The following is a 14,838-nucleotide window of genomic DNA, read 5'->3' as shown; positions in this document are numbered from 1 at the left end:
CCTTTGAGAGGGAGGTCTGTTCATCAGAATATGTTCCTAAAGAAGTAAAACGGCAGGGACTGTTTTGTTTTCCCTTTGTAACTTAAGAGTTTTAGAAAATTGCCTAGAGCACAGAGATTGTAATTGTTAAGAGTAACCACTACCAATGTGTCAGAGGTAAGACATATCTGGGTCTTCCATTTGAAGCTAGCTCTATCCACTATGGCACACTGCTTCATGCACATGACATTTAAATGGTTTTTGGATTTGACTGGCTGCCTCTTTAAACAGTGAGTCAAGACTCTCAGAAAGCAAAGTCCTACTTAAGCTTTCCTTGATGTCCAGATCTGGAAGAAGTTCAGGGTGAAGGTCTCACATCTAGAACCTTGAAAAGTATTGTGAGAAAGCTGTCTGACTCAAATATTTTCTGTTGGCCAGTCTGTGTGAAGGGTAAATGAAGATACAGAAACCTGGAGGGTGGGTAGGAGCAATGAACCAGGTTAAAGGTTAAAATTACAAACCAAAATAGTCATCCATCTAATGAGCACAGCGTTGCTCCAGAGAAGAGATTTTGTCTCTAGTTAAGTCATCATTGTCCATAATGGAAAATTTATATTTTCAGGCATCCAGGTACTTACAACAAGGTCAGGAGATAAGCAGGTTCATACTTAAACCTAATCATCTGCCCCATTTCTCCTAGACCTCAGAACCCTATGCTTATTAGCATTCTCAAAAACTTCTGACTTGGCAGGCAGCTTTTTCCTATAAAAGTAGATGAAGCAGTAGGTCTTTTCCTGGCTATTCTCATTAAGGTTCTTTTGTCAGAACTGGAAGGCAAAGTAAAAATAGAAAGAATCCTACTGGTCACCTCCTGAAAGACATCCCAAAATGCAAATTTCCAGAAATGTAAGCCAAAATTCCATTTCCAGGTTAAAAAGAAGAAAAAAAAATACTGCAAGCATCCAAAAGGAAAGTTCAAGTACCTAGAAATCACAGGATCACACAAGATTTGGCAGCTACCACTACAAATAAGATGAGAGTTTGGAATCCCATAATCCAAAAGGCAAAAAGTATGCTTACAACCAAGAATAACTTAGCCAGAAAAAAGAGTATAATCCTACAGGTAGAAAATGGACTTTTAATGAAACAGGATTTCTGTGTATTTCTGATAAAAAGACCAGAACTTAGGAGAAACTTTAAAATGTAAACACAGGAGTTAAAAGTAAATACATTTAAGAATTTTAAGAGGCTAGAAAGGAATGAAGTGCTTGCATTCTAACAGGGAGAAGTTTCTTGTGTTAACTCCTCCAAGTTCCCTATTGATGATCTTGAGCACAGGGCATGTTTATTTTAAATTCACAATTACATAATACTTTAAGGTTACAAAGTGCTTTCCATACATGTTAAATCCCCTCAAACTATCATAAATTAAATCTAAACACAACTTTATTCTTAAACAGCAAGCTTTCGGGGTTTTTTTTTTGGAGGGCAATTAGGGTTAAGTGACTTGCCCAAAGTCACACAGCTAGTTTTTGTGTTGTGTCTGAGGCCTGACTTGAACCCAGGTCCTCCTGACTCCAGGTCCGGTGCTCTATTCACTGCACCACCTAGCCACCCCAAACAGCAAATTTTTGCTAACCCTGAACCCAATATTAGCCAGCTTGGGTCAACTATAGATGGATAACTTTCTCTTCAGTCTTTCCCTAATCTTTAAACTGTGCAGGAGGAAAACTGCTCATTGTTAGAGGTGAATTATGCTGTTCCCCTTGCTTCTTTTATCCACCTTACCAAAAAAAGCAAACCTGTTCAGCTGGTTTGTTAGGCTAAGGAACAGGACTGTTTTGCTTCCATTGGCACTCATTTTAGAAGTCTCTAACTTTACAAAGGGACTGAGTTTAACCACTGGGACTCCTCAAAGTATCCCAATTCTTTCAAATGTTAATGATACTAACCTTATACTATTATATATGTAATCACATATATTTTATCCATTGATCCTCACAATAACACTATAAAATACATAGGACAGGCACTAATTACCTCCATTTCATAGATGAGGAAACCAATGTTCATTCATCTTTGGCAATTTGACCATGGTCAAATGACTAAGAAGTGACTAGAGCACAGGTTTTGTGACAAAGCTAGGGTTTTTTCAGAGTGCTCTAGCAAAGGTAATTTTGACACCAACTTGTATTACTAGATGCAAAATCCTTAGGCAGAAAGGAGCCTACAGATCCATATAACACCCTGCTTCACCTTAACCACCCAACAGATGGTACTCTTGGTCAACTATCTCCTGCCAGGATGATCCCATGGCCTCCCTTAATAGTATGTGCCATTGTGTCACAACACAAACAGGAAATTCTTAGTGATGACTAACATCAATCCTACCTGCTGATACTGAGACCACTTCACTTTGACCTAGGTGTCACTAGAGACAGGGAAAAGCTCCTTGCTATCCTTCATTTCTTTCCTTGGGTGAAATGTACAGCAACTACCATCTAGCTGAAGGGCCAGGAAGAAAGATTTTGATAGGACACAGGAGTATAACCCATCAAGGGCATGCCCAATATTTTGTGTGAATGCTATGCAAATTGTGGGCCTTGGGGGCTCCTGTTTTCTTTATGTGAGGCCTTAAATTAATAAGCATTTATAAAACAGCTATAAAAATTGGGCCAGAATAAATGCTACCTTAAGAACCAAGATGAGGGTGGAGAGTAAAGAGAAACAAAAGTGGAAGGCTCAAAACATAGGGGGAAAAAGGACCTGAGGTTGTGAGGTAAATGAACAAGCAGAGATATATGACAGGAAAGAACTATGTGTCAAAGATTAGGTCTGTGGCTCACATTTCTTATGTAATTATAGCAGCTAATTGCTAAGCATAAAAGTGCCCTGAGATTAGTATTTCCTTCCAACGAAATCCCAGTGTATTATATGTTATCTGTATCTCTTATTCCCCCCTCACTACACTGTAAGCTCCAGGGAATGTCTTATCTGAACATTATCGGCAGTCTAGTCAACCACTATGTACACAGAAAGCACTCCATAAATGTGTAGGGGTGAATGAATGGCAGGTACTCAAAAAAATGTGTTGACTGAAAGAAATTTAGGCTGTGGTACATCAAAGGGCAGAAACTCAATTCTATTCAGCAGGAATTTTAAAATATCCATTATATGCAAGGTGAGAGATACACTTAAAATTGAGCTTTCTAAAAATTAGCCATCCTGGCAGAATAGAAATGAAGAGAGAAGAAATGAACACTCCTAACCCATCCCTGAGCCCAAGCTGAGCAGGGAGAATCAAGGCAGGAAGGCAATATCTGATTTGATAGTCCATTTGGATTTTATGGGAGTTTTTATTTGTTGGAAGTAGAAGATAATTCCAGAGAGCAAAAACTTTGGTTTGCTTAACAAAAGGGGTGGATACATTCTGGAGGGGACAAGGGTGGTATGAGTAATGATGGGTGGAGCTGATGCTTAAAGTTTATCAGCAAAGTTATTATCATTTGTGTAACCTGACTATTACTAGGCAGAGCCCATACCTGCCCATAAGGCTAGGGTGCTACAAGCTCCTTACTAGCCAAGACTGGCTGTCTAAACCTGCCTCTGACACCTACATATATAGTAGTGTGCTGGGGTTGTGGAGAGGGAGGATGAAGAGAAAAGGCAGGAGAAAAATGATCTATTTAGAATTTCAAAGTCCCCTCCTTAGCAGGGTTTTCTAATTTCCAATCTCTTGGTTGTTAGGCAACATATAACAAGCTCTGCAATCATCTTCCTTTTCACCTCTAAACTAGCCCTATGTCTTGGGAAACACACGAAGCCCAGCCCTCACTGGTTCAGGTAAAGTGATAAGCCAAAAAGCAATGTCCAGATGTCTGGAAGAGGGTTTAAAAAAGGTCACCTGTGCTGCTTGGCCTTTCACCCAGATATCCACCATCCTAAACTGGGAGCTGTTAGAAAGTGGTCTTGGGTTACTATTGAACAGCAGTGTCTAACCCTCATACAGTGCTTGAAAAGTTTACTAAACTCTTTACACACAATCTCATTTGATCCTCACAAAAACTGTGGTAGGAAATACGTATCATAATCCTTATTCTTTTAGTTGAGGAAACTAAGGCTCAGAAAGGTGAGGTGATTTGCCCATGGTTGAAAATAGTGAAACTGGGATTCAGACTTCGGTTTTCTGACAAAGTCCAGTGATCTTTCCCCTACAACTACCCTGCCTAGAGAGTTAGAGGTCAAAGAAAGAAGTGAAGAGATAAAGACATGGTTTCTATTTGATTTCCATACAACCTTATCTCAGTTTCTCCTCTTTGTAACAAAAACCAGGACAATCCCAGCTCTTAAGTGCTCTAGGTTCTTCAGAGAAATCTCATTCCTTCCTAATTCCTCCCTCTCAAGACAGGGTAGAAGGGGTTCTCTCAAAACTGTGTAAGCATTGAAGAATATTAGCTCCTCTTCCTTTGCTATCTCTGTCTTCTCACTACTTTTTCCTGGAGTCTCCACCTCTCTACCACCACTTTCCCAGTGACATCAGCTAAATTCTGCCAGATTTAACAAGGCAACCAAGGATGCTGCTTCAGAGGCCCCCTTCTCAACTATGTTCATTAGACCAAAAACACCAAGTCTCTTCCTCATACAAAAGCCAAGGGACAGAGCTTTTTACTTACTGAATAGACAAGGATCATTTTAAAGTTTCCCAAGTCTTACTCCTGGCAGTACATGACCTCTAACCTCAGTCAGGCCATGGATCTCCCACACCATTTCAGCACCCTCCCCTGCTGTTCTTTCCTAAGGCTGTGTGCTCATACTTTTTGCCCATGGGGAAAGTTTACTTGAGTTTGCCCGTGACCTGGATCTGTTAGGAAGCAGGTTGTCCAACAGGGTCTCTAGGGCACAGCGCTACTGTTTGGCACTTTTCTAGCTCTGCCTCTATTCGAGGTGCTGCTTTTTGGATTGATTTCTGAATACTGTGCATGTCCCACTGTGTCCGCAGAAGGGCATCCTCCAGGGTGAAGACCCCATCTCGGGTCCGGCGCACTTGGGTACAGACAGCAGCTGATTTCAGTTCCAGTCCAATCTCATGTACCACTCGACGGAGCAGCTGCTGGGTTTCATGCATGCACTGAATCTCTGTACCAGGGCAACAAAGAGTTAAAGAGAAAGGAGTGTGAGCAAGGATTTAAGTGCAGGAAGCAGAGAAGAGGAAAAGTAATTCAGAAGAGGGATCAGGAGGAAAAAGGGAACTGAAGGAGGCCAAAGCGAAAGAGAAATTCACTAGGGGAGCTTTGAAAACAACACGAAACACCATCCAACCCTGGGAACATGGCTCTAAATATAACCTTTGCTTGCTAAGAATCTGCATCAAAGAGTGCTTTGGCATGAGATATGAGAGCATTTGCTCTGTGAAGCCTGTTATCTGCCAAGGTCCTAGCACTGGGGGCGGGAAGCTGCTGAGACCCAGAGAGCCCAAGTGAACTGCCATGGCAGAGGATGACGGTGTGAGGTCTCACAGCTCTGCTCAGACCATCTAGGTTGGTTGAAAAGGGAGTTACTGTCACGAAGGACTGAGAACTGTCTTCCAGACTTACCCCAAGTAGGGCCCTATCATTCTCCTACTCTCATGTCGTTCTGATTTTTCACTCTCCCAAATCCTACCTAAGAGGAATTCAGGAGGAGCAAATTGGAGACATTGGATTCCTGTAATTAGCATTGGACTCTTGGCCATGGGCCGGATTAACCCTTTCACAGCCATCTCATAGGCCTCTTGAGTCTTCAAGTCGAGATTGGAATACCTAGGGAAAAGGATGACAATTTTTAAGGACCACTTCATGATAAGAGCTTGGAATTAAGTTGATATAGCTTTGAATTCCTAACTCCAAATGGGGTTCTCTTGAAAGCTGTCTCTTATCCTTCTGCCTAACCAAAAAGAATTTAATGTCATGAAGTGCCAGATAGATTCAATTCAATTTAGCAAAGATTTATGGAGCAACTACAAGGCACGAAAAGACAAAATCCCTGTTCCTGGAGTGCTACTAATCTAGTGGGGGAATAAGATGAGGCCACTAAGAATAATAAAGGTAGAATATTATATAGGATGTGTCACAGAAGGCACATACCTCTATGGGGGTAGAGATCACATCTGTTTGGAGGGAAATCAGGAAAGGCTTCAAAAAAGGCTGATGGGCTTTAAAGGGTAAATTAGATAGGAGGGCATTCAGGCTGAGAGAATAATGAGCAAAGACAAAGAGATGACACATTTAGGGAACAGAAAATATTTTGGTCTGGCAAAAGAAGTAATGGGAAATATGGCTGAAAAGGTAGTTTGAAGGCATACTATGTGGGAATATAAATACTTCCTGAGTATTCATACTCAGGAAATCTTGGTTTTTCCTATAGGTCAGAGGTATCAAATTCCTGGTGAATGCCTGAGCAGCTCAAAGCAGATTAAATGTGTTTGGAAAATGCTTCACAAAATAAATAAAAATACAACACTGAAAGTTAATGTGTGGCTCTCCAAGTCAATATGCAGCACAAGAATCTGTTTCTATTTGAGTGTGATTACCACTGCTGTAGGCCATTCTGATCATGTCACTCCCCTGCTCAAAAACACTCTTTCTCTAGAGGACCTGGGCTGAGGTATGTTATATGGCCGCCCACAGAGGAGGGAGAGATACAAGATGATGGACAGGACATACATTTCTGGATATCACCATTGCGCATTCCTTTTGCCCAAATATACTTGCTTGCTATGAACTGGGTTTTTTTCTTTCTCTTGTGTTTTATTTGGAAGGTGGGTCTGGACAGAGAAGGGGGTAGCAATAGTGAGGCAAGAAAAAAGGCAGGGGACATTGTCATTTTTTTAAAAACCACATACAAGAGAAGGAAGCAAAGACAAGCAGGACAACCATGGTTTGAAATGGAGGTTTCATGTACAATTCTTTTGGTGTGTTTTGGTATACATATGAAAAGGCCCTTTTTTTGTATTTAAGTTCAGAATAAAAAATATTGAGCTTTTTATAGGAAAGACGACCTTTTTCAAGGAAGTGAGGGAGGGTCCTACCGAATGACGTCAACACTTAAGACTTTTCAGCAAACTAAGAAGCAGGATCGCCTGCTGAGCTAGAGGAACAGGGGTGCCAGCCCTGGAAGAGAGCAGGAAAGTTCTGGGAATGGGGCAATATGAGAAATCTGGTAGATCTGGGTGACTGCCCCCAGGGACTTCAGAAAACAAACAGGAAAGTTGGTCCAAGACAAGAGCTGTAGCCAACACAACATGGGCACTAGTTACAGACTTGATTCCAGCCTCTCATTTACTGCCTCCAGTGGAAAAGGGTGAAGGCAGGCAGTCCAGTCTTGATACTTACATTACCAGGGCCTTCTGATGGGAGCCTTGGATGACAGCCAGGATTCTGCTGAGCTTCTCTGGGGTCACATGATCTGGGAAAACCAATGGATATTAGAGCAGAATCACCTGCATGGGGTGGGGCAAGAAGAAGAAGTCACCCTCACCCTGCTCAGCCTATGATCTCCAATCTCCCCCTTCTATTTCTCTCTCCAACCTATGGAGTGGGCATGCACCATGGGCAAAAGGAAGAGTTGGCCCTCAGAAGCAAATAGACTCTTCTGTACCCACACCAACCCTCTGGCACATTCTTGGGATGCTCACACCTTCCCACACAGCTCACCCATTGGGAGCTGGGGCCCTAGTACTTAATGGTGACTTGGAGATTAACAGAGTGATTCCTTCCCCTCCCTCAGGGCAAGTGGAGAGATAACTTTGTGAAGCAGAACATTGGCCAGCAGAGAGGAGGGGCTCTCCAGCTGATGCTAAAAAAAGTCTGGCATATTTACATGTCCCCCTGCCATTAAATTGTGACATAATCTCCAAGGCAAATGAGTAAGGCTACCCAAATTCCACCCACATGCCTCTTTGGGTTCCAGGTTACTCTAATGTGATTAGGGTATCTAGTCCAGCTCCATTGTTTAAAGATAAGAAAACCAAGGACCAAGGAGGTTTTGGTGACTTATTCAAGGTCACATAGGTAGTAAATAGTAGAGTCAATCAGGATTGGAACCTGGGTCCTTAGATTCTAAATTCAGTGTTACTTCTTCTATGACAGCAATTTGCTTACTGAAGCCCCAAGATATGCTTCACCTCTTCTACTGAGCACTAGCTCAGTAATTAACCTCAGAGAGATTCTGGAGTCCTTGGAGAAGGACTGGAGACATCACATAAACAACAGCCCCAAGCATAGTGCCTGATCCCTGGGCTCTCATGTGCTCTTACCATAAGTTGTCTTTTCAACGAGCCTGCCTTCATCAGAGAAGTCATCTGTGGCTTTGCCCAGGATCCCACGAACTGTGTAATCCTTTGAGAAGGGAGGTGAGAAGTATCAATTTACTCACTCTTTCAATGGGACCCCATGGAAGCAGTTTAAGTGAACCCTGAATCTCTGGAATAATCTAGATGACTACTACCATGTTGACTAAGCACCACAAAGTCAAGGGACAGTGAAGCAAGTCACCCACTACTTACTATGCACCCACAGGATGGGACAGTGAAACAGGCCATCTGATAAATATTCATTGGCCACCCACAGTTGGCTGAGTACGGAGCAATACAAAGGGCAGCCCCTTCCCTCAAAAGCGTGTGCTCTTTGCTCCTGACCAGCTATTTCTTTTGGTGCTCCTTGGCCTCCCTCTTGGAGCTTAGTTTCTGAGGAGCACCCCTCTTATGTGCAGAATAAAAGCCGGGCTAGGAAGAGATTCCTTCCCCATTGTTAAGCTTGGCATTCAAAACCTCCCACATTTTGGTTCAAAACAGTCTTAGGTCTTGATGTTCACCTTCATCATTCTCTCCTCTCACCAAACTGGCCCCCTGTTCTCCAAACACGTTGCAGTGATCCTCCACACTTTCGGGGGCCTTCTTTAGACTTCCATTTTAAATGTCTACCCCTATTCTTTAAGGTCCAGCTCAACCTACTTCTTTCCATGAGCCCTTCTTAACACAGTGACCTCTCCCTCCCTGCTCTCCACTTTAGCAGGGCCTCTCTGTTCCATCTGATGGACCACTATGGACCCCACACACCCTGACCTGCCTTGAAGGATCTTTTTCATACTATTTAACCTTCCACGTGTATGTGCCACGTATATATAGCAGGTGCTGAGTAAGTAATCTTTGAATGAATAAATGAATTACTTTAAGTTTCTTCAGGGCAGAGACAATGGTCTTCTGATGTTTTTTAGTCCTTATAATACCAACCACATGGCCTTTCACACTAGAGGTACTTCATAAATGTTAGCTAATTAATTTATTCTCCAGAGGCAGGATGAAATTCTTTCTTCCAAACTCCTGATGTAGATGAGAGGCCATGAGACCCATTCAGTTGCTGTAGCCTGGCCTTGGGGGAAGAAAAATAATAAGCCCTCACCTTTGTGCCACCCCTGGTACTTTACAAGGGATTTCACAATCTATTACCTTTGCAGATCTTCCCAGGAACCATATGAAATTTAGTAGAAAAGGAATTATGATCCCTGCCCATTTTACAAATGAAGAAACTGAGACTCAGAGGTTAAATGATTCATTCCAGGCCAGAGGCCAAGTAGCTAATCACTAGAGCTAAGCACCCCCAGTGAGTACCTTGGTGAGATGGGCATTGTAGATGTCTGTGAGCAGCTTGTTTCCATGACCCACGCCGAGCACTGAAAGACATCAATTCGACAGTTCATCTCCAGACCTCCCCGAGTCCTTCGTGCCTGGGACTCTACCACCGAAACAATTTTACAATAGATGCCAAAGCTATTACATCAGGGGTTCTTGCTCTGATCCTGCCTTGATTTTCTGCCCTGTTCCCTTAACACTGCTGTCCTATCTGTCACAGAAGAGCAGTAAGCATATAAGATTCTGGCATAGGATTTCTCTGGGCAAGTTCTGGTCTCAGTTTCTTGTTCTGGTTGAAGGAGAAAATTTCTCCTAACCCCTCTTGTAGAGTAAAGAAAAAGGACAGCAAAATGAGATAATGTCTATCCAGCCTGAATCCTACTGGGGACTGGGGGTTGGGAGAAATGCAGAAAAAATACAAAGGACTGACTGTGACTGGACCCATCCGGAGGATGTGGTCACTGAGTCCACGGCCACAGACAGCACAGAAGCAGCTGCCATCTGGCTCTTGTCCTTTTGAACTGGGCACTGTGGTTTCTGATGGCAGATATGTCCAAGTGCCTACCAACAAGGACCAGAAACACATGTTTATACATCCTAAATGTGATCTTGTATTTCTTGACTCCTGGCCCTTGGACAGGTCCCAAAGTTTTAACTATCCTCACGAGCCTATAACCTCTATCCTAATATTATAAAGACCTGGGCCAAGAGAGGGTCAGGGAGGGGAATTCGACTATCAGAGACACAAACAAGGAATGGCCATAGGAAGGATTCTCAGAGGAACTTTCTTTGGCCTTGACAACAATATTTCAGACTTGTATGGCAGGGGGTGGAAGGGATAGTTATCATTCTCTTTTATACTGCCCCTCCTCCACAGGGCATTTATCACTTGTTAATCCCGCCCTCCAAGAAGCCATGCTGCTCTCCCATGCAGCAGCCATACAATCTAAGCCATGCCAATGCTGCCTACCAAACACTCCAGATGACTTGACATCCAGCCGGTGCCCGACGCCCACCTTCACACTCCTGTATTTTGGCCCTCTCACTGGAAAGAGATGAGATATGTGAGGTCCCTGGAATAATGTGGCAATAGCATCTCTAGCACCCAAGAAGAAAGAAGAACTCTTCAGAGATCACTGAAGATGCTGGAAATAAGCCTGGGTTTGGGATAGAGGCAGGATCACATAGTTTTCCTCCAATTTTTCAGTCAATTTCTGTCAGTGACTCTGGTTTTCAAGACTTATTTGCTTGAAATATTTTGCTCCAGAGAAATTCAAACCAGGAACAGTTTTGGTTTACAGGTTCTGTTACTGCTACACATGAAAAGTCTGTGCGACAAATAGTCCCCCTCCCTGAAGGCATAGTCATTTCCTTGAGCCTGGGGATGGAACTGAGCTATGACTGCTTCTAAGCATATCACAAGTAGGAAGGAAAAAATATAGTCAAGAGGATTTTCCTTGTGTACAAAAGGTTCCCAAACTAACTCTGGCCTAAAAGGGTAAATACTCCTATTAATGGATGCCATAAACCCTGTCTGTCCACATGATTGCAATGATTAGAATGAAAGGCTCTGAGAAGACTGAAAATATGACTCAAAGTGTCCCTGTACCCACCTGCAGGGCAACTGAGTATTTCATCAGAGAAGTGATAAAGTATGCAATTTGTACTTCTAGAGCAGGGGCTGGAAAACTATGGCTGTGCCTGTTTGTATGGCTAAGAATGGTTTTGACAATTTAAAAGTTGTTACTTAAAAATGTCAAAACCATTCTTAGTTCATAGGACACACAAAAACAGATAGTGGGCTAGATTTGGCCCGCAGACTATAATTTGCCAACTGCTATTCTAGAGGATGAGGGGAAATACTGTAGACATAGCCAGCAGACCCAGAATAAATGGCCTGGCATCATCAGGATTTTCCTGTGTATTTATTTTCCATTTACTCATGTTGGGGCAGCAAAGGGACAGATAAACAGATTTAAAGTCAGAGGATCTCAGTTCAAATACTAAATTCTATCATTTACTTCTTGTGTAACCTAACAGTAAGTCACTTTTATCTCTTTGAGTCTCTGTTTCTTAATTTATAAACAAATCTAGATATATCTAAAGTCCCTTGTAGCTATAAATCTGAGACTTTGGATCCTCCTTAACCCACAGACCCTTGGAAATTATCCTCCAACAATTTACCCCATTAGTCCAGTCTTAGATAATGATGGTGTTCCTGAAACCATGTATCCACTATAAATTTATACTATCCAACCTCAATGTGAGGCCATTACTGCTCAAGGTAATCCTTTTATTTATCCCTTACTGGCTCCCAAAGATACCAGCCTGGCCCTTGCACTATATATAATCACACATAATATTATACTGGGCCTATAATTATAGGAAACATTACATTTAGGAAATTGCACAATGCTTTCAAGCATCTCCCGCTTTTTGCCAACACCTCTACAGGCAATTCCCTCTAATCTTCTCAAGCAGATTATTCCCACTCTCATCTCCTAACTCTCTTTAATTTTCCATTTCTCTCTATCTACTTGTTCCTACCCTGCTGGCTATAAACATGTCAAATTTTTCAAATGCTTAACCAATCTTCACCAGATCCTATCATCCCCATTTCTCCTCCCTTTCTCAGTCAAACTCTTGAAAAAGCCCTCTACACTTGGTACTTCCAGTTCTTCTCCTCTCATTCTCTTCTAAACCCTCTGCAATCTGGCTTCTTACCTCAACACTCAACTGAAACAGTTCTCTCCAAAGTTATAAGTGGTCTCTTAACTGCCAAATCTAATGACCTTTTCTCAACCTTCACCCTTCCTGACCTCTTTCTAACATCTGACACGACTGAACACTTTGTTCTCTCTCGGTTTCACGACACTGCTCTCTCTTGGTTCTCCTCCTTCCCATCTAGCCTTCCCTTCTCAGTCTCCTTTGCTAAATCTTCATCCCTGCCCCCACCCCATCCCCAATTGTGGTAAACCCCCAAGGTTCAGTCCTGTGGCCTTTGCTCTCCACACTCTCCTGATGAACTCATCAGCTCCGATAAGTTAAATTATTACTCTATGCAGATCATGGCCAAATCTATATATACTTCCTGAACACCCCCACCTGCTAGGGCCTTCCTTCCCTATACTACCTTGTACATGCACATATGTAGTCTCTCCCATTAAAACAAGGGCTCTTAACTTGAGGCCCATAGATGCCCAAGGCCTCTGTGGAGAGATTTCAGGGGTTCCATGAACTTTAATGGGAAAAAAAGTACATCCTTATTTTAATATAATTGTTTTCCTTTATAATCCTATCTATTGTGTCTTGTGCATTTAAAAGACTGTTCTGACAGGGCGGCCAGGTAGCACAGCGAGTAAGAGCACCGGCTCTAGTGTCGAGATGACCTGGGGATCGAATCCAGGCTCAGACACTTAGCACCCACCCAGAAACACCTGGCCGTGTAACCTTGAGCAAGTTACTTAACCCCAATTGTTTAAAAAAAAAAAAAAGACTGTTCTGAGATGTGATCTATCAGTTTCAACAGACTAACAAAGAAGTCTACGATACAAAAAAGGTTAAGAACTTCTGCCTTAGGATGTAGGCTCCTTGAGGGCAGAAACTTTCATTTTTAAAAATTCTTATCACCGATGACTGTTATGGTCTTCACATGTATAATTGATATATTGCTTACCTTCCCAATAGTTGGAGGAGAGGCAGGAGGGAGGGAATTTGGAACGAAAAAGTTTTTTTTTTTAATGTTAAAAACAAACCAATAACTACCCCCCCTGAAAAAACAACAACCTGTCATGGTTTCCTGGTAAGCACTTACATTCTTGTGACACTGAAGTGAATTGCATTCCTTGCTGCTTGATGCTATGATGGTGATGCCACCAACAAGCCCCAGAATCATCTTACCTAACGGGTGCTCAGAAAGCACCGGAACGCTAGTGGCTGAGAGGGTCAGTTCTTTCCCTTCACTTCCCTCCATGGGCCCAAGCAGGAATCGGACGTGCTCTTGAGGGGTGTGTTTCTTCTGTGAGTTAAGACCTGGAAGATGAGTAGAGTAGTATGAGGCAGTAGAGGAAAATAAAAAAGATGACACAGTCTGGACTTCAGAAGCCAGTTCTGGATCTTGGGGCTATTCCTCTAACTAAGCCACTTCTAATATCAGGTCCCCTGTTTTCCTGGTAAAATATGGGAAATGTAATAGAGATGACCTTTAAGATCCTATCAGTCTAATTCAGGGGCTAAGAACAGTTCTCAGTGGGGGAAGGTCATAAACAACTTAAGTGGTCCAGTGGAGAGAATGCTAGACTTGGAGTCAGAAGACTTAAGCCTGCATCCTCGGTGGGATACTTCCTAGCTGTATGTTCCTGGGGAAGTCATTTAACCTCTGGCTTCCACAGTTTCCTCATTTGTAACAGGGTTGTTGTGATGTTGGCTCTACGGGAAATAGCATGAAAGAACCCCCGTGGAAGTGTTTCCTCCTCTCTAAATAGGGGACAGTGAGACTGGCCTATCAGGTGTCTGCTATCTAAAGTTCCTGCCAGTTCTAAATATGATCTTAAAACCTAAGGGCTCTGGAAAAGGAGGCAGTAGGGATAATCTTGGATGAGGGGAGCAGAGGGAGGGGCAAAGAAGAAAACCAGGAAAATAGAGAGAGATGAGAATAGACTATTAAGAGTTTACTATGTGTCGTACACTGTGCTAAGCATTTGACTCCAAAGCAGGCTTACTGCAATGAGAAGTGGACTGTTATAAATAAATATTAGAGAAAGGAGGAAAGGTCACCTGGACAGGGTGGGCTCGGGAGGAGAATGCAAGGAGAGGACCTTAGAGATCTAGTGCAACCTGCTCATTTTAGAGATGAAGAAACTGAAACAGAGAGGGGAGTGACTTATCCAAGATCACACAAGCCTGACCCATATTTGGTTCTTATTTAGTGTTAGTAGCATTAGGTGAAGTTCGCGCATAAAGCGGGTCGTGGAAAGGAAAAGGGTACAAGGGCCAGGGAACGGAGTCATTCACCCTTCAGGAGCTGAAGCTCCACAGTGTCCCGCAGATGTTTCCAGTTCAACCCAGGCGGCTTGTAGACTGCGAAGAGCCCATGCAGGCGAGATGAACCCACATACCCCATGCTTGCACTCCCGAAAGGAACCACCGGAAGTGACATACAAGCGTCCAAGAAATGGGGTCCCTCTCTGGGC

General features: G+C 42.9%; 1 protein-coding gene across 2 annotated transcripts; it reads right to left on the bottom strand.

The window, feature by feature from the left end:
* Positions 1–1,094: 1,094 nt before the first annotated feature.
* On the bottom strand, positions 1,095–14,829 carry TRUB2 (TruB pseudouridine synthase family member 2). 2 transcript variants are annotated; one of them, XM_069069504.1, is made up of 8 exons: positions 14,660–14,827; positions 13,547–13,678; positions 10,617–10,691; positions 9,626–9,687; positions 8,273–8,354; positions 7,350–7,422; positions 5,641–5,777; positions 1,095–5,115 (listed from the first exon to the last, which is right to left on the bottom strand). In XM_069069504.1, the coding sequence occupies exons 1-8, from the start codon at positions 14,802–14,804 to the stop codon at positions 4,844–4,846; spliced, it is 978 nt and encodes a 325-aa protein (XP_068925605.1). In that variant the 5' UTR covers positions 14,805–14,827; the 3' UTR covers positions 1,095–4,843. The 2 variants fall into 2 exon arrangements, with proteins under 2 accessions (XP_068925605.1, XP_068925606.1); XM_069069505.1 differs by having other exon boundaries at positions 4,931–5,115; positions 5,574–5,777; positions 14,660–14,829.
* Positions 14,830–14,838: the final 9 nt, after the last annotated feature.

This window comes from Petaurus breviceps, unplaced genomic scaffold (genome assembly GCF_028583685.1).
Source record: "Petaurus breviceps papuanus isolate PSGF00001 unplaced genomic scaffold, PetGlider_PUasm1.0 90779, whole genome shotgun sequence".
Taxonomy (NCBI): Eukaryota; Metazoa; Chordata; class Mammalia; order Diprotodontia; family Petauridae; genus Petaurus; species Petaurus breviceps.
The sequence above is the reverse complement of the archived record's forward strand: the minus strand, read 5'-3'. Positions and strand labels throughout refer to the sequence as shown.

Bases quoted from the DNA above. Each gene is read 5' to 3' on its own strand.
- TRUB2 (XM_069069504.1), bottom strand. From the start codon at position 14,804: ATGTCACTTCCGGTGGTTCCTTTCGGGAGTGCAAGCATGGGGTATGTG. The intron at 10,692-13,546 runs GTAAGATGATTC...ATCTCTTTCCAG, and splicing joins GCTTTCTGAGCACCCGTTAG to TGAGAGGGCCAAAATACAGG. The intron at 8,355-9,625 runs GTACTCACTGGG...CCCTTCTCAAAG, and splicing joins ACAATGCCCATCTCACCAAG to GATTACACAGTTCGTGGGAT.